The sequence below is a fragment of the Antechinus flavipes genome, chromosome 3, assembly GCF_016432865.1.
Source record: "Antechinus flavipes isolate AdamAnt ecotype Samford, QLD, Australia chromosome 3, AdamAnt_v2, whole genome shotgun sequence".
Lineage (NCBI taxonomy): Eukaryota > Metazoa > Chordata > Mammalia > Dasyuromorphia > Dasyuridae > Antechinus > Antechinus flavipes.
Window position 1 is genome coordinate 494196597 of NC_067400.1, and position 20780 is coordinate 494217376.

A 20780-nucleotide genomic window follows, 5' to 3' on the forward strand; every position below is an offset into this window, starting at 1 on the left:
GAAACTACTAATCCAATGGGGGTGAAAACTTGCATACAAATGATGTGACCTTAAATGGTGTTTTGGACCAAGAGAAACTAAAGAACTGATCCCCAGCAATTAGGCAGACGGCTCTGATAGAGATCTGTTTAAGCCATGGTCCCACTCTTTGGGGACATGGTTCAATTTGAGGTCCAACCTATGTAGAAAATCCAGTCAAGTTCCTAAGGTTATTTATTTTAAGTTTTAATACAAAATAGGAAAAGAAAAAAATATTTCCATGTACACAACAGAACATGAGAGGATTCAAAATATAAAGCAATAAATTTCCATTTCCAAGAAAGCCTATTTAATAAACATTACCCATTGTGTTCAGAGCTGTCCATCTTTTTCTTTGTTTCATTGGAGATTTTCTTCTCTACTGCTCTTCCCTCACCCAATAATGCTTCAATTAAGCATGGATACACACAGACACATATATGCACACATATATACATAGTGATCCATAACATACACACTTATACATTCATATGCATTTCTATGATGCCATACTATGCTTGTCTTCTGTTTCTCTGAAGATGGATAGCATCTCCCTTCATAAGTATAAGTCTTTCCACATTTTTCTAAATCTACTAACTCATCATTTCCTATACCATGGCTATTTTTCAACTGTCTAGTTATTTTAAATAGTTTAAAATGATATTGATTATATGGCTGACAATCAGTATAATTTCCCTATTTTTCTCTTTTGATTAAAACTAGTTTAACTTTAGCTTTAGCTCAAATTGTGTTTACTATCTCGGTTTTTTAATCTAATAAATTCTACTTCTGATCTTTATTTTATGTTTCCATATATCTCATACTTTCTGTCTCTTCTGACTGCTCTGCTTTATTTCTACCCACTTATTTTGCTCTCCTATTACCTAACCTACTATGACTCCAAGGATCCCTCCCTTATCTTCTCCCCACTCCCTATCCTCTTGCCTTCTTTATTTCTTTTTGAACATAAAAAACTTTTATATTTATTGACCTATGTATTGTTCCCTCTTTAATCCATTCCTGATGAAATAGGGTTCCAGAACTACCAGCTACTCTTCCCATCTAATTCCTCTGTGTCAGCTTTTCCTTTCACATCTCATTTGTATAAGATAATTACTCTTTTCTTTTCCTCCTCAATTTTTCTTTTTAGAATCACATCATACTCAGCTCCACCCCAGTCTTTCTTTTAAACTACCCAATCACTAATGACAATCTCAGATACACAGTTTACCTTTCCACATATAAAAAAATAAAGTTTGTCCTTATTGAGTCCCTTGTAATTAATCTTTGGTGTTTACCTTATGTTTCTCTTGGATCTTATATATCAAATTTTCTATTGTTCAGGGTTTTTGCAACAAAATTGAAAGTGTGATAGTTCACTGAATGTCCTTTTTTGTTGTTGTTATTGTTCAGCATTATGTTTAACTTTGCCTCTGGTGATTTCTTGAGAGTAAGGACTGGTTGGTTGGTTTTTGTTTTATTTTCCTAGCATATAGCATAGGGCTTCCAACATAGTGGGCATATATTAAATGCTTTTTGCCTAAGTAAGATTGTAATTTAGAAACCAGTCATTTGTAAATTTTCATTAAACAAATGAAATTTTATGAAATATTTTCCAGGAATATGCTGCTCTATATCATTGATTTTTGTAGATAAGACACGTAACCGAATTTGTTGTTCTATCTGATTTCAGGATGAAATAATTTAGGCAATCTCCTGGGATCCTGAGTAGATGTCAGTTTAGACTTTGAAAGTTAAGAATATAGGGTTTCTGTCATTGAAGTCATTCAGCAATGTAGTTTTGTTGTTAGAGCTACCTTATAGTAATTTCACGTACTCCTTCTGACCTGACTCTCAGAAATAATGAAGTACTGTTTGCTGTCTCCATATCTATGATATGACTCTGGGGCTGGACAGAAGGAGGTTGTTTTTTTGTTTTTTGTTTTTTTTTACTTTTTAAAAAACTTTTAATAGCTTTTTATTTACAAGTTATATGCATGGGTAATTTTACAGCATTGACAATTGCCAAACCTTTTGTCCAATTTTTCTCCTCTTTCCTCCTACCCCTAGATGGCAGGATGACCAATACATGTTAAATATGTTAAAGTATACATTAAACACAAAATAAGTATACATGACCAAACCGTTATTTTGCTGTACAAAAAGAATCGGACTCTGAAATATTGTACAATTAGCCTATGAAGTAAATCAAACATATAGGCAGACAAAAATATAGGGATTGGGAAGTCAATGTAATGGTTCTTAGTCATCTCCTAGAGTTCTTTCACTGGGTGTAGCTAGTTCAGTTCATTACTGCTCCATTGGAACTGATTTGGTTCATCTCATTGCTGAAGATGACCAGGTCCATCAGAATTGATCATCATATAGTATTGTTGGTGAAGTATATAATGATCTCCTGATACTGCTCATTTCACTCAGCATCAGTTCATGTAAGTCTCTCCAGACCTTTCTGAAATCATCCTTCTGGTCATTTCTTACAGAACAATAATATTCCATAACATTTATATACCACAATTTATTCAGTCATTCTGCAATTGATGGGCATCCACTCAGTTTCCAGTTTCTGGCCACTACAAAGAGGGCTGCCACAAACATTCTTGCTCATACAGGTCCCTTTCCCTTCTTTAAGATTTCTTTGGGATATAAGCCCAGTAGAAAAACTGCTGGATCAAAGGATATGCACAGTTTGATAACTTTTTGAGCATAGTTCCAAATTGTTCAAGGAGGTTGTTAAAAGCATAATTACCTCTAGTTTATATTAGAAGGGTAAAGGATATCCTCAGTGATCTTAATATCATCCTACACTGGTTCAAGCTGTTTGATTTAGGCAAATCTTATAACTAATATTGTGGTAATAAGATGTAATAATATAGTCTATGACATTAAATAGTTAGTATACATACATGAATTTCTATAATATGATCAGTTGTATGGTTTAACTTATCTTCTCTTCATTTTAGGTCCTCTTGGCTTCACATGGATTAAACATTATTGCACATATGATAAGGGAAGCAAAACATTCACAATGAGTATTTCAGAGATGAAGTCCAGTGGAAAAGTGGTGAGTAGAAGAAGCCCTAGAATCCCATTTAAAACTTTTATCTATGTACATTTAATTTTAATAAACATCTTTCTTTGATTATTTACTCTAAATAAACTTTTCATAATTTTTATTTTCCCCAGTCTTACTAAAACATAAACAAATAGAACAGTCAGAATTTTATTTTGTATCACAAAAAGGGACCATGTGGTATAGTAGATAATAGTCAGATGTGGGAATCAGGAATCATCTCATGGTGGAATTGTAAGGGATATCAAAATCCATCTAAGCAAAGCTTTTTTTAAATTTTGTTTTATAGTCAAAGAAACTGAGGTCTAGAAGTTAAGTGATTTGCCTTAAAGATCTTACAGATAAGTATCAAAGCAAGATTTGAACTCAAATCCTTTTATTATAGAGCAATCAGTCTTTTAAAGGTATATTGGGCATTGAGTACTTAAGAGATTTGTCCATGATCATTCATCTTCCATGTTATTGCAAGACTTTAATACAAGGCTTTGAATCAGTATCATATAATGAAAACACAGTGAAAGGATCTGCATTGAAATCTTGCCAGTGACATATAAGCTTCATGATCATGAAAAAGTTTATTGACCTTTCAGTGTCAGACAACCTTTAAAGACTGAATCACTATTCTAGGTTATTGGCAATGCAGTTTTTATTTTGGCTATAGTCTATACTGAAGAAGTCAGAGATTTGTACTAAAAGTAAAAGTTACAAAATGTCTGTGAGTGCTAAAACTAAATCCAGTGATTGCCTATTAAGGTGGTATAATAGAAAGAGTATGGAATCTGAAGTTAGAGAAACTGAGGTCAGATTCCCAGGTTTGCCTTTTAATTAGTTTGTGCCTTTATTGATTTGTATAATTCATTTACTTTCCTTGGGCTCCAGTTTCTTCATCTGTAAAAGGGGAGGGCTTGACCTAAATGGCATAAGATTCCTCTTAGCTTTAAGCTAATGGACTAGAACAGTACTTCAGACTTTTCCTAACCTTGAAGGAGGAAAACCTGTAATGACTTCATATATATTACTTCCTTTATCATAAAAGTATGTAAAGATGAATTAAAAAGCTTGTAAATTTAAACTTATTGAAGTAAGCATCAGTTCTACAATTGCTTAAATGGTGAATGGGACAGCTTAGTAAGAAAGGTGAGTTGCAGAACCCACATTTCCATGACTCCAGGAATGTTTAAAGGCAATGCAACTAAGTATAAGAATTCTTTGTAATTCAAGATATAAATTTCGAAGTATTTAGTAATAATGAGGCTTTTGTTCAATATGTGTGTGTGTGTGTGTGTGTGTGTGTGTGTGTGTGTGTGTGTAGAACTTTCATTTTTCTGGAAAAGGGGAAGAATTTAGCAAATTAAATTCTATCCGGGTACTGTGTAGATCAAGCTAAAAAGTCAGTTTCTACTCGTGAGAAATGTTCATTTCAGGTTAGGCTATAATGTTATGGTAGAAAAACAGTGTACTATTACGCCTAAGTCAAGAAATCTATTTTCTTTTTATGAAAGATTGTCCGGGTAAAGCAAGTATTATCTTGGGATAAACTATTGCCAGAAAAACTCATAAAAATCTTACTGGGATATTAGTTGCTATAAGGCAGAATTTTTGCATGTTCTTATTATCTCATCTATATAGCAGTCACATGACAATTATCATTCAGTACACTAAGTATAATGATAGAATACCATTAAAACTACAGTATTTAGTTATCCATTTTTTGGATACTCATGGAATCTGATTTGTTATCAAACTATGGAACTGCTACAGGTTAGCCATTTGCTTTTTTCCAATATTTGTACAATTTATTCAGTCATGGTATATGAAAAAGGCCTAAAGAATGTCTTAATGATTGGGGAAAGGAGGGGAAAGTTATTATTCTCTTACAAATTATATACTTTATAACTAATTACTCTATGTTATAAGGCAGTTTAGTACTAATTATTAACAACAACAAGAAAAAACAACCAAAAACTAAATACATAGGTAGAAGTGAATTTATAAAAATATTAATTATAATGTATTCTAATCCATTTATCTTTTAACCAATTTATAATATAATAATATGGCAGACTATACATATATATTTAATCAGTTATTTGTTATTTTAGGTAATCTGGCTATTAATTGTTAGGGAAAAAATGAAAGTTAAGAAAATCATTATGTGCATAAATTCCACAGCTTTCTGGATTCCATGAAAAAATTATAGATTATTCTATATGGATTATTCCATTCAGTTTTAGATAAAAACTTGTATAATGGTTTCATTCTCATCTCTACCTCTCCACTAAAATTTATATTCTTTAATAACTTTCTGTTTTGTTTTAGTATCCATATCTCTTAGAACAGGGAAAAGCACATGTTAAATAAATGATTGTTGGATTGTGTTGCTTCATTGTTTTAACAGCATGTGATTTTTTATTTTTATTGTTATTAACAGAATGGTCTTGTCACTAGTTCACCAGAGATGTTTAAATTAAAATCTTGCATCCGAAGAAAGACAGATTCTATCGACAAACGATTCTGTTTTGATATCGAAGTAGTTGAAAGGTTTGAACTTTTCTTTTTACTTTATTTTATGCTGAAAAATGAGTACAAGAACAATTTGCATGCTATAATAACATATGCTGAATGCTTTATAAATCTTAAAGCAACGTAAATATTTGCTATTATTTTTAGAATGGTGGTGATGGTGGTAGAGGGAGAAGGAAGAGAAATGCTATAAAAATAATAGTAAAACACAAAATTTTTGTGAAAATAAAACATTTCTTTGCTGCAACATATATATGCATAGAATATTAAGTTTCTAGAATAGAAACATAGTGAAAATATTAAGTGGTTGTACTTTAAAGAAAACATATACACTCATCTACTGTTGAGAAAATCAGACTATGAAGCCTTCTGTTATACAATGATAGTATGTTGAAGATATGATTCTTACTTTCAAAATATAGTCATTACAATTTACTGTTCCCTATGTATTAATAAAATTCTGGATTAGCATACTTGAAACACAATAGCCAAAAGTTAGGAAAGCAATAACACAAGTTGAAATACAACTACTTCATTGGATATCTTGGTGGTGCAGTGGAAAAAGTGCTGAACCTGAAATCAGGAAGACCTGAGTTTAAATTTAATTGCAGGCACATACTAGCCATATGATTCTGGGCTCACATTAGATAATATTTGTAAATCATTTAGTATAGTGCCTGGCACATAGTAGGCACTATTTATTCCTTTCCCTTCCCCTTTACTGGTACTATATAAAAGTTGCATAGTAGATAGAGGACTGGTGTAAAAATCAAATCTTTTTATAACCATTTACTAGTTATCTGACCCTGAACTTTAACATCAAACCTCTCAATGCTCCAAGAAAAGAAACTCTGTAAGCTGCATAAAGTTGCTAACTTGAAATGATAAGAATTTCCTTCCCAGGATTTCTGTACACCAATGAAATCACAAGTCCTAGCCAAAACAAAAACAAAGCAAAACTCTCAGAACTATTGTTTAGACTGTATTCACATAAATTCATGGAAATTTCTGCTTTGAACCACATTTACAAATCAGTGATTTCAAAGGTGTAGCTTTCTTGATGGAGATTGTCTTTCTTCCAAGTTTTTATTCAGATTTTCTCCTACTTGTCAGAAAATGCTAAGAAAAAGTGAATTTTTTTTCACTTTTACACACTTTGTTTTTTTGGACTTTTTTTTTTTTATGAGAGGAGGTATTTTTTGGAGGGAGAAGCAATGTTTAAAGTAAGATTGTTTGTGTGACAGAACCCTGGTTGGGGTGACAATTGGTAGCAAGGAGCACTGAAAGCACAAAGAATGTTCATTTTCAGTTGTGTCAGTCAGATACAATTCTATGACCCCAATGGGGATTTTCTTGGCAAAGATATTGGGATGCTTTGCCATTTCTTTTTCCAGGAAACTGAGGCAAACAGGATTAAATGACTTGCCCAGGATCATGCAACTAGTAAGTGTCTGACCTGGGATTTCAAGATGAGTTTTTTGATTCCAAACTCCACATTATCCCTTGCTCTACCTGTTTGCTTCACTTACATGTTTTTGAAAAAGTGACTTTAAAAACTCAGTCTTTTTCTCAATCTCTGAATAGTCATTTTCTATGAGAATTAACTAGATTACGTTTTCTTAGACTAGTATTCCATTCTGCATGGTCAGGCAACTGAAACTAACAAGTTTCAGTTCTTCAGTAAGAAAGGAGATGGAGTATGCTGTAGTGGAAAGGACTTTGGATATAAAGTGCCTGAATCTCAGCTTTCCTACATGCCTGTGTAAATACAGACAATTCTTATAATATCTCTGGGCCTCTATTTCCTCATCCCTGAGAATAGGATATTGGAATATGCACAATGTTCCAAAAGTCTTTTAGAACAGCCTGTATTCTTTCCAAATCCAATGAAGAAAAAAGATATGAGTGTGATTTATATAAATTAAAACCAGCCAGCATTTGTTCTTTTTTCAGATATAGTCAGTGAGTAATGAGACCTTGTTCAGAATACTTTTGGATAAGAATGTTGATTTACCATTGTGAATATACTTCATTTGTCTATTACCTCGCATTTTGGAAAGAGAAAGGGAAAGAAGATAAATCTAGTTTTGAGAATTTGAGATGTTTTCTGCAAAACCAAACCCTTTCAATCTGCTTCTCCTTCAAACTTTACAACACAGATGTATAGCACTACCATTATTATTTATAATGATATACTATATATTTATATATAGTATATTATTATACATATATTGTAATACATATATAATTACCACATATAGTATTCTTATTTCTTCTCCTGTTCATTCCTTTTGACTCATGTTCTATGGATTACCACTACTTATCACTTTCATCCCCACAACATTACTCACATTTATACCTTCTCTTTTACTAATAATTTCACCCTTCTATTAGTACTCATTACCATTCACCATTAGCCTGTTTACATATCTTTCTATCTTCTCTTTCTGCCTATATACAGAATAATTATTCTTAGGTATATGTGTTAATAGCATTCTTCTCTGAGATTTTTATCTGCTTCCTTAATGCCTAAAAAGTAAAATCCAAACTCTTTTTATGTAGCATTCAGAGACCTCAAAAATCTGACATCTTTTCAACTTTATCTTACATTTTGCCTGTCTGTAAATTTTCTGTTCCAAACAAACTGAAAGAGTGTCTGTTTTATCAATATTCACTATCTTTTCAAGTCTCCATGCTTTTTAGTCTGGGCCTTTTGCCTGGAATGCCATCTCTGTAATGTTTGACCTGTTAAATGTTCTTTATAGTTGAATTCAAATGCCATCTTTTTCATGATTCTTCCCAGAATCTGCCATATATAAGACTTCATGTTATTTATATTATACTTTGTGATGAGAGGTCAAACATGCAGTCCCCAGTTACATATATACCATAACACTCTAGACAGCAGCCCATGTAATTGGGAATCTAAAATGTAATTGAGAAATGTTTAATAAAACAAATAAAAAGATAATAAAATACAGATAATACAAATAAGTGGTTTACAAAATGACTATGTAATCCACAGAGATCTTTATGTGTGGTTTGACTATCCTTTTTTCTATTTAAGTTTGCTCTTGTACACTTAACATTTTCTATTGGTTATTTAGCCTTTTATATTACTGTTTAATTATTCTTCCCTTTCCCAGGTTTTCAGTTGCCTGAATTCCAGCACAGTCTTACCTAAACTCTTATATCTCCCAGTACCTACGTAGTTCTGGGTTCCCAGTAGAGACTTTTAGTTTTGGTCAGGACCCCTAATTTCAGTGGTATTGGGGAATTAACTCTGAGGAATCTGCTTCCATAAAAGAGGAACTATTCTACAGTTTTAAGTCTTTAAAATTGTTTGGCAGTCCTGAGAGTTTAAGTAAACTGCTTGACTTTCCAACACTGTGCCATGGTGGCTCTCCTTATTGTATTATATGTTATTAAAAAATAATCATTCATAGGATGTAAAATAGATAATTTTGATTACATTAAATTTTTTAAAAAATTATTTTCAATTTATGGAAGAAAACAAACATTTCCTTATCATAACATAATGAAAAGATGATTGCACATGAAACAGCAAATCTATTATATAAAATTTACTATTTCTTATAAATGTAAAGTTATCATGTAATATTTTTAATTTTTTCCCTTTCCCTTTGCCTTAGAGATGGCTGTTATTACATATGAATAGGTTTATATTTCTATGTACATATATATAAAATACTTCTATTTATCAGTTCTTACTCTGGATGTAGATAGAGTCTTTCTTCACATATCCTTTATTTTTACTTTGAGCATTATAATGGTAAAAATGACTTAGTTGCTCAAAGTCATTCTCAAAACAATATTACCATTACTGTATACAGTATTCTCTTGGTTCTGCTCGCTTTACTTTTCATCATTTTGTGCTAGTTTTTCCATTTCTTTCTCAGATCATTGAGCTCATCATTTCTTACAGTATTGTAGTATTCTGTCATAATCATATACCACAACTTGTTAGCCATTCCACAACTGATGGGGGGGGGGGTCCCTGCAACTTCTAGTTCTTTATCACCAGTTCTTTGAGAGCTACTATAAACATCCCATTCACTTCAAATTTATAATAATTATTTGTAAATTTACCTGCATCTTATTTTTACTCAATATTTTCCTTCTCAGCTCTCTTTTTACTGCCTCTTTGTTACCTTAATTTCTCCCTAAAAGTCCCTCCCAACCCTGCCCTCTAGTTTTCTAATCTTTCTACATGTTCAGATATACTTTCTAGATATACGTATATGTTCTTAATGATAATGATTGTGATAAAAAAAAACTATATCTTCTTTATTGTATTCAGGTTTATTTTAAGTAAATTTTCAAATGCTTACTTTCAAAGAAAAATCTCATCTTTTGAGGAAGAGATGTGAACTTCTAATGGATTTGTATTGTCTAACACTGCATAGAGGTTCAGGCAACATGACAGTTATTACTATTAAAAAATGAAATCACAATTGTTAGCCATGATTTTGAGAAAAGTCTATTGACTGAACTAGTCATGCATTTGAGATTACTCCTTTTTATCTAACTAACTTTTATCTGTGTGCAAGGTTGTTTTGTTCCTCTTTTCTGCATGAGTGATTTTTATTTCAGAAATTTTAGGTTGTGAGATCAAGTAAGACTATCATTAGGCTAACAAACATAGTTTTGTAATTTCCATCTATAAGAGACAGGCATTTTCTAGACAAAAAGAAATTTTCTAGGAAAATTGGCTCAGCTTTCGATTTATGGAAGCCAAAGTCTCTCTTTTTTCAGTAAGAGTTTTTAACTTGTATCAAAAAGAAGCTGAAAGCTTTAAATAATCAAATATGAAATGCAAATCTCTGATTTTTAATAAAATACAATGTATTTTGAAACACAGAAATCAGATATTTGAAATTTGCTTATAATTAGTGAAGAAGAGGTGAGATTTTTTCATAGTTCAAACTTTGCTGACCAGGACAGAATATTAAAATAGATTCAACATTTTTATAACCATTTCTGAATAACTGGCAATCTTGGACTTGTTTAGAAAAAAAGAAAATATCTTTTCAATAGCATTTAATCAATTAGATGATTCTTTTGTTGGAATGTGACTATTGAAGGACTTTGTGATAGCATAACTGTGATCATTGTTATCTTTCTTGTTCTAAGGACAAAACGTGATTTTGTGAGAATTTTTAGACAACAGCCAAGGATATCAAGAATTAGGAAAGCATTGGTTATCCTTTTCTTCCTATATGCATTCTGGAAATAGGAAATTATAGTGATGGCAATAAGAAGTTATATGAAAACAAATGCCTAAAAAGTCGTTTCATTTTTCATACCATTCTTACATGGCATGAATCTATTGGGACAACTAAGTGACATAGTAGATGAAACACTGGCTTTGGAGTCTGGAGGACCTGGCGGGTTCAAATCCAGCCTCAGACACTTCACATTTACAAGCTGTGTGGGCAAGTTACTTAATCCTGATTGGCAAACATTACAAAAGCAACAAACGATAAAAGAAGGAGAAGAAAAAAAGAAAATCTATAAGAAAGAAAGAAAAGAAAATCTATATCACATAGTTTTGAGTCAAATGATTTTCTTTTTGGTGAAGGTACTAGGAAATTTCTTCAGTTATCTTAGCAAATAGCTAAATAGTCCCTGGAAAGGCTAGATATGTGAATAATAAAGAATTTTTAAAAAATTTCTCCACAAAGTTTAGAGAGTGATGAGAATAGTTTCAGAAGCTATACTTATAAAGTGTCACTAATTTGTAGCCAAGTACCCCTTCTCTCACTTTTTTTCTTGAGTTATATGTATTGCCTGTGTGTTTGTTTGTAATTATATATATATATATAATATGATAAAAGGATTGATCAAATTTAGTTTTGAATTATCCCTTAGAAGTGAGAAATGTTCGCAGTGATAACTTGGGTAATTGAAATACATAAATTATTTTCAATACATAATTTGTCTCTTCTATTTCGGTAAAAATATTTTCCTCACATGCAGAATATGTAGTGCAGAAATATTATGTTTGTGATTCATTGCTTGCTTCTTTTTGACATATTCCCAGGGGTAAGTAGCAGTATAGCAAAACAAAGAGAACCAATGATCCAGGCAATTTCCCAAGTAGATAATCAGTATTCTTACAATATGTACTTTGGGTATTAAATTTATATTGCTATCTAAAATTTAATATAATCACCAAAGACTACATAATTGTGGTATATTTTTAGAAGCCTTATACTATATTAAACTAAGTTGGGAGAACCAGGTTCCACTACTAGCACTTGTACTCCTGAGGGTGACCTCAGACATTTAACTTCTCTATGTCTCCATTGTTTTATCTATGAAATTGATGGTAGGATTAAGTGAACTCCAAGGTCTCTTTAGTTCTGTGATTCTTTCTGCATCAGATGTTTTTTGTTATGTAGGTTATAGAGTTGCTATGCTTATTTTTCAAGACTCAGTTTCATCTTGGTCAAGGTCTGAAATGTATAGATTAAGCATGAGTGAAATATAACTTTGTTTTCTTTGTTTATTTTAAACTTGTATTTTTTTTTCCTTTAATAAGCATTTATTGTCTTTCTCCCTTATTTTCTGCCACAATTTTTTAAAAAAGAAAGAAAAATCATTGTTTTCTTTCAAGGAAACTAGTGACATCTTATGAAACATTTTGACAATTAATGAAGTAGTCCTTCTAGACAACAAACATTTTCATAAAGTATTGAATGACTTGTTTTAGTAATGGACAGAGTATTTCTGAATTTCATAAGATTGTAGACTTAGAGTAGGAAGAGATTTCAGGGTTTCTCCAATAAAAACTTTTGATCTGATAAACAAACAAGAGGTTCATATGAAGCTCAAAGGGGTTATATGACTTGCCATGTTTGACCATACATGTTATGTATGACCATACACGATCATACCAGCTACAGCTAATATGAGGAAGAGTCTGGATTCAATTGATTTTTTTCTACTATCTATCTATCTATCTATACACATACCACATTATTAATCCAGCTTCCCTAGTAATTCTGCATTATTACTATTCACAAAAATAGTGAAGCAAAAATATTTTTAAATTGCTTACCTTGGTATGTAAGAATTTAAAACCTTTGTGACTTACAGAAATTTAAATGGAAAAAATAAGCAAAAAAAATTATTCTTTTACTAGACATGGAATCATTACTTTGCAAGCTTTCTCAGAAGCAAATAGGAAACTGTGGCTTGAAGCAATGGATGGAAAGGAACCGGTAAGAGATTGTGTTTTTCATAATTTTTACTTTATAAGATTGAGTAACAAAATATTTTAAATATTATATATGTTTCCAAGTGGATTAAAAATTTTAACATAGAAAATCAAAGTAGGAAAATAAAGTCCTTTAATATTTTTTTCTGTTGTGTCTCTGTGGAACTTCTAAGCTCTCATGGTCTTATAAAATCAAAACAGTAGCATCCACTTTCCAGGAAGAATCAGGCATCATTTAAATAAATATTTCCAAACTTGCCTTTTGTGCCAGAGTAATTGTTTAAGTTAATTCAATTTAATGAAAAAGGAACATTCTTTTTGATATTATGACAAAGCAACCTGTAAAATAGACTGCTAATTTTTTTAGTAGTTATTTTGACATTTATAGAAAGCCTATATTTAAGTGATAGGATTGAAAACACCTATGGCTAGTAAGAAATGATGGGAAAGGAATTCATTCTGAATACCTCACCAGAAAAGTATTCTGTAGTCAATGGTTAGTTGATTAAGTCCCTGCTGCATACCAGACATTTTAAGTCTTGGAAATACAAAGAAAGGCAAAAAATAATTCCTCCCTGAAGATGCAGGGGGGAGTCTGTGGGGAAAGACTATGCAACCAATTATGTACAAGTAAGATACACACACACATACAGGATAAATAGAAAGTAGTTTCAGAGAGGATTCACCTGGATTAATTGAGGAGTAAGAAAAATTTCTTGCCCAAGTGTGATTTTAATTGAGATTTGATGCACATCAGGGCTACCAGGAAGTGGAAGTGAGGAGGGAGAGTATTGAAAACATCAGACATAGGAGATAGATAGCAGAGTAGATACAAGGCATCAGAATATGGAGTATCATATTTGAGAAACAGCAAGGTGGCCAGTATTGTTGCTGGATTACTGACTACATGGTGGAGGAGTAAGGTTAAAGAATGGTACAAAAGGAAAAAAAATGCTTTTCTATATGTTGAACTTGTAGTTCCTAAAAAATAATACTATACAGAGGAATGGGGAGTGGGAATGGACTCATCTCATAGAACTCCTGAATTAAAAGATGAATTTTGAACTAAGTATTGGAGTTGAGGTGTGACAGAGACAGACAGGTAAAGTCTAAATGGGAGGATGTGCTATCCAATGGTTCAGAGAAGAATATGATCTTCTGCAACATAATTAACTTCTGAGCCCCATTTTCCTAATCTGTTAAACAAGAGGGTTGGATTTAATGACTTCTGAGGTATTTTTGGTAATGCTAGTACAAGTGTCTTATGAACTTAGAAAGATATTCAAAGGTGGGAATATAGAGACAATAGTTTTTGCATGACCATTAATGTAATGAATAAATACTAGGTAATATTGAATTGATGTCATACTTGTTATTAATCAATTTTACCTAATTCATTGGTCAATATTTTAAATATTTGTTAAGAAAAAATCACTAATTTGACACTTTATTTTTCAGATTTATACTTTGCCTGCCATTATTAGTAAGAAAGAAGAAAGTAAGTCTCTTTAATTGTATAATTTTTGTTATAAATCTAAATTATAGTGAGATATTTTAGTCAGTGAAGTCTAGATGTTTGGGGGCACTAAACATATTTGGTATACCTTAAAGTGAGAGGCTTCATTTTATATGAAAGATTTTCTCCAGCTTAATTGGAATAACTGAGCCACACAATGTGTTTGGGGGAAATAGTATACATATGAAACTGGCAGAGGAAAATAAGAATAAATCCTATGTTCAAATTTGCTTATATTTATAATGGAAAGAGATTTAATTTGTGTGGTATGGTACAAAATTAACCTTTAAGAACTGTTGCCTTAATTTTTCTACAGTTCTGATTATACTGAAGGTGATCTGACATAGAGAAGTCTTTCAGTAACACTATACAAATCTTAGTAACATAATCCTTTCACTACTACACTTTCAAGTAATGTTTCAGTAAGACTAAGGAAAGACAATTAGACCCTGGCAATTATTATAGTCCCATTAAAAACAACCAGGCTTAAAAAAATAAATATGTAAGTATGTATGTGTGTACATACAAAGATATATAAATTTCAATATTATTTTATTTTCCAAATGCATGTTAAAATAGTTTTCAAATTTTGTTTTTCTTAGACTTTGTATTACAAATTTTTCTCACTCGCTCTTAGCTCCCCTTTTCCCAAGATCATAACTGATATAGATTAAAAATATGTGCAATTCTTTTAAACATATTTCCATATTTATTGTGTTTGGCAAGAAAAATAAGACCAAAAATGAAAAAAACCAAAGGAAAGAATAAAACCAACCAAACAAAAAGTGAAAATACCATGCTTCTATCCATATTCAGTCATCATAGTTTTCTCTCTGGATGTGACTGACATTTTCCATCCCAAATCTATTGAAATTGCCATGAATCACCACATTATTTTGAAGACCCAAGTACTTCACAATTGGTCATCACATATTCTTCTTCTACTGCGTACAATGTTCCCTTGGTTCTGCTTGCTTTACTCAGCATGAGTTCATGTAAATCTTTCAGGTTTTTCTGAAATCAGAGTGCTCATCATTTTTTTATAAAACAATTATCTCCTATGACATTCATATGCCACAACTTATTTAGCCATTCCATAATTGATGGACATTCACTCAATTTCCAGTTCCTTACTACTACAAAAAGGCTTGCTACAAACATTTTTTGCACATGTTGGTCCTTTCCGCTCTTTTATGATCTCTTTGGTATACAGATCCATTTAGGAGATTTTGGATCAAAGGTTATGCACAGTTTTGTAGTCCTTTGGGCATAGTTCCAAATTGCTTTTCAGAATGGTTAATCATTTCACAATTCTATCAGCAATGCAATATATATATATATGTGTATATATATACATATATATGTATTTTTTAACAAAAATTTAACAAAACATATTGAATTTATAGCTAATATATACATACATATGTTATATATATATATTATACACATATACTTACACACATATGTATATATGTATGTATTTTATCCTGAGAACAGTTTGATTCTAAATATGGTGTTGGCTCATTTCTCTAAAGATTTCCTTCTCCATCTGGAACTTAGCTAGAAATCTGAAAAGCAGCAAAACAGTGCATTGAAATATACTACAAATGGCTACTAACAGCATGCATTTCTATTCCACGGGAGAAGTATGCAAGTTTTATAGATGAGTTTATAAAGTTGTAGTATAGTTTTTTTTTTTTTTGCATTAAAATCTTGTGTGATATCCTAATGACTAGAAACATTTTACAGATCTTTTATCATATAGCATCAAATTAGGTTTATGTAATTAGTAATGATGATGATGTTAATAGTTTAAAATTTATTTAGTGTTTTACAGTTACAGGATCCTATATTATTTTTATAAATGTACATATGAAGATATGATGGAATGTGGTTGTTTTAATAAAGTAAGCCTGAATAGAGACTGAGATCTTGACAGAAGTTTATCAAAGCAGAGAAAAAAATGTTATTCGGAATATCATGAAATGTGAGTTTAAAGAGATAAGATTTCTATTGGAGAAGTAATGAAAAATTAGCTTTAATCCTCAATATATTATATTTCATAGTATTTATTTTAAAAACACAATATCATCTGACTGAGAAGATAAAATATATAAATACTATCCTTATGATCATACAATAACAAGGAAAATTATAAAGCAGTGTTCTGTTACAAAATATCAAAGCAAATTTTTCTAGACCTTATTTGGCAAAATTAAATATGAGGCGGGGGGAGGGGAGGAGAGAAAGAGAGGAAGGAAGAGAGGGAAAAGGAAAGAAGAAGAGAGGAAGGCAAAGAAAGATGGGGGAGGGGAAGAAGGGGACAGAGGGAAAGAAAAGAAAGAGAAGGAAAAGGAAGAAAAGAGAGAGAGATTGATTTAGGGAATTCAGGGAAGGCTCTGTGTATTCACCGAGGACATTTGCTGTGTCTTGAAGGAAAGTTAGGGTTCTGCAAAGCATGTGTGAGGAGAGATTGCATTGAGCATGGATGCTAAAAGAGATGGGAGGTAGAATGACATATAAAAGGAATAGTTAATCTAGTTTCATTAGAAGGAATGGTTTAAAGGGGAAAATATGAACAAGACTGGAAAGGAAAGTGGGCAAGGAATAGAATGGGAAGATCTTTAAATTTGGACACATTTGTATTTTACTCTAGAAGCAATTGAGGGTCCTTTGACATTTTTTTAATGAAGGAAGAGGTGACAAGTTCTGCTTAATGTTTTAAGAATATCATTTTGGCAGCTTTGCAGAAGATAAAAAAAGGAAAAGACCGGAAACAAAGGCAACCTGGAAGTTTGTTGTTAGCCTGGTTGTGAGGGCCAAAACCTAAGGCAAAGTATGATTAAATGGAGAAAATAGAATAGATGTCAGAAATTGTTGATATGGTAATAACTGGATCAACAATTCTGATAGATGTGGCTCTTCTCAACAATGAGATGATTCAGACTAGTTCCAATAATTGTCTGATGAAGAGATCCATTTACACCCAGAGAGAGGACTGTGGAAACTGAGTGTGGACCACAACATATTATTTTTACTTCTTTGGTTGTTGTTTGCTTGAATTTTATTTTCTTTCTCATTTTTCTTTCTTTTTTTTTGATCAGATTTTTTTGTGAGGCAAAATAATTGTATAAATATGTATGCCTATATTTGATTTGCACATATATTTTACCATGCTTCACATATTTTGGATTACTTGTCATCTAGGGGAGGGAATGGGGGAAAGGGGAAGAAAAATTGAAATACAAGGTTTTGCAAGGATCAATGTTGAAAAATTATCCTTGCATATGTTTTGAAAATAAAAAGCTTCAATAAAGAAATTAAAAAATAAAACAAAACAAAAAAATTGGATCAAAATAATTAAGAAAACTTGTCAGTTGATTGAATGTGTGCAAGTGCTTAAGGAACATTCCAAAGCTGCTTGATTAAACAGTTAGTGATGTTTCCAAAAGGAAAAAGGGGATTTCTAGGAACAATGAAGTGAGGATGAAATAGAATGACTTCTGCTTTGGATAGTTGTTTGAGAACCCTTTAGGAAATCTAGGTGGAATAGTAAAGTTCAAGAGAGGCAGCAGAATTGTATAGAAAGATTTGAACGTAATGCTTAGAGGTGATAATTAAAGCCATGGGAGTTGGAAAAAAGATCACTAAAGAAGAGTATATATAGGAAAGAGAAGCCAAGTCAAGGGCTGGTTTGACACACGCTTATTCTCAATGTCAGATGATGTGTATTATTTGATCAGGACTTTCTGACTTTAAATGATGTCAGTAATGAAAATGATAAATTGCAAAGACAAATAAGTATTGCTTTGTTTCACCAAATCGAAGATATACAGGAAGAACAAGGGAAGTCTCATCTGGAGACACTCTGGGTTTCTTAATTACTGGAAGGCTGAATGAACAAAGACATGCTTTCTCAGTTGTATGTAATTGTAAAGCAATTTTGAGAAAAAAAATTTCTCTCTTAGAGCTTCACTAAATTTAATAGCTTTTGTGCTGTTCAATTTCCTTTTTCACTTGTTTGTGCTTCTGTTAAAAGGCCACGACAAGCTTTGAGATTCTCAAAAGAAAGACAGACAGGCAGAAAGAAAATAACTTTTACTTTTCACTAACGACTTTTTGAATTTTTTGGTCTCAGCCTCCCTACTCAGGAGGAAGAGTTCTACCATTGGGTGCCAAGCTAGGGGACTGTTGTAGTAACTACCTCTTCTGTTCTTCTCTCTCCAGTTGTCTAAAAACAAAGGACAATTAGGATAAAGAAAAAAAATTCCCAAGAACACAACAGCCATATTATTCTGTCTTTGTATCCCCATTCTTAAATGTCTAAAGTGGGTAGAAAAAGGAGAGGAGAAAAACCTAGTTGAAATAACACTTATAACTAATTGTGGGAAATTAGAGCTAAGCCTTGTATTAAAAAGAAGTATTTAGAGAACCTGCTAAGGAGGCTGTTCTATAACCAGAAGAGGCTTGATGCCCATAACAAATTCTGACCTTCTCTGTGACCCTGGCATGTCCACGAGACAAACCTAGAGTAATAAAGAGCAAAAAATGTTGATTCTTTTCTAAAATGATTTGCTCACATAATCTTTCAAAAACAAAACTGGTTTCTTCTCACTTTCAGTTTGATAATTTGTTTCAGTTAAATTCTTAAGTGTCTTTACTATTGGCACAGTAAAGTATGTAGATACAATTCTCTACATATAATTTTCCTCAACCTATTTCAGAACAAATCATCATGCAAAATATTCTGAGAGATTGGTCCTAAAGAAGGTTGCTGTCCCCGGAAGGTGAAATCCTGACCGCTTATATACTGTATCCTGACTGTATTACCTATATGGACATCAGCAGAAATCATCAAAAGAACAAATAAAGGAAGAAGGAAGTGGGACAGAAGTCTATTTAATAGGAGAACAGGGAAATGCAGGACAGCCAAAAATAAGGACTGCCTGTGGTGTTCCTTCCTGTACTTGCTTTGTGAACCCAATAATAGGACAATGGCCACATTAGAGTCAGCCTTCATCTAACAAAGCAACAGCCTACTTGCTGTGGGTGTGCCACTGGCTTCTTAACTGTGATCTTATCCTACCCCAGAAAAGCATGGGTTATGAAAGTCTAGTTCTGCTACTTAACATCTTCATAAAATTGGACAAATCATTTCTCCTTTCTACACGTCCCTTTCCTCTCCTCTCAAATAAAGGAGATAATCTAGATAATCTCTAAATTGGGTTGGGTTTTTTTTGATCACCTTAAAAACCGATGGAATTTAAATGTGTTCATTTTTGAAGAGAGCAGGTTTTAGCCACATGATTCATTGTTGTGTAAGGGAGACAGCAGAAATTATCTTTTTTTTTTTTTTTTTCTGTCCATTAACCCTCACTTGTTTTCATTGGGTTTAGAAGGTTCATATGAATTAGATTTGCCATTGTCTGTTTAGAGGCAGAAATCAAACCTTGGATCCAAGGAGTTTTATACTGAGAAGATTGCAAAATGTTTTGAATTCATAAGATTGTTCTGTTCACTTTAGAGATCACTTTTTTAAATAGCAATGATTATTTTTATTGCTTGGCAAATTATAGTTAATATGGGCAATTCTATAAACCAAGAAACCTAGAATGGAGTATCGTATATGATATTGTGATTCACTGTTTCTAATGGCTTGCTTATTTAAGGGCAAATAATCAATTCAACATCTTAGCTTTAAAGCTGTCCAGTTTGTCAACATTGGCAACAGAATCTCTTCTTCTCTGTGTTTTTATAAGTATTTCAAAAAACATTCTTTCTAACTTTTAAATATATATTACCATCATTTGTCCTCAAACCTTCCCCACCCCAATCACAACCAAAAAACATTGATACAAATGTAGCCTCTATATGGGTGTGACCACAATTCTCTTCTGGGCTGATTCACTCCACTTTGCCTTCATTGTGGTAAGTCTGGGGTTCCCGAAGGTCTAGAACTACATGGCTGTGACTTATCATCCTAGGGATAACTCTGTGGGAGGGAGTATAAACTCTTAATATAAGTATAGAGTCTGATCCTCCATTCATGTGTTTCATATTTACACAGAATAAGCCATAATATTTCCAGTATTAAATATAAAGCATTTAATTAATTGTAAAATTAAAGCAAGAATAATTTTGCCTTTTTTGTTAGATTGAAGACAAGCAAGAGAATAATCAATATATCACGATTTGTTTACAAGTCTGAGTCTATGATTCATCCAATATCCATCAGGGAGAGTGTATACAATTATAGAAACCTAACACAGCATCAGATGAATAATATCATTGGTCCCCTCAGAAATAATTGGCACTATAAGAAGCTGCCTTTCTACTAGTTGTTTTTCATGTTCTCTTTGCTTGCCTTGTAGGTCAGAATGTCCTTTTCT

The 20780-nt window shown here is 32.1% G+C and overlaps 1 protein-coding gene across 1 annotated transcript in view; it reads left to right on the forward strand.

Moving 5' to 3' along the window:
- ARHGAP42 (Rho GTPase activating protein 42) overlaps positions 1–20780 on the forward strand; it is a 405542-nt gene that overhangs the window by 316576 nt on the left and 68186 nt on the right. Inside the window, exons 9-12 of the mRNA XM_051986849.1 lie at positions 3000–3100; positions 5541–5650; positions 12801–12879; positions 14334–14373. Coding sequence (XP_051842809.1) covers positions 3000–3100; positions 5541–5650; positions 12801–12879; positions 14334–14373 — 330 coding nt within the window. The remainder of the gene's footprint in view (positions 1–2999; positions 3101–5540; positions 5651–12800; positions 12880–14333; positions 14374–20780) is intronic.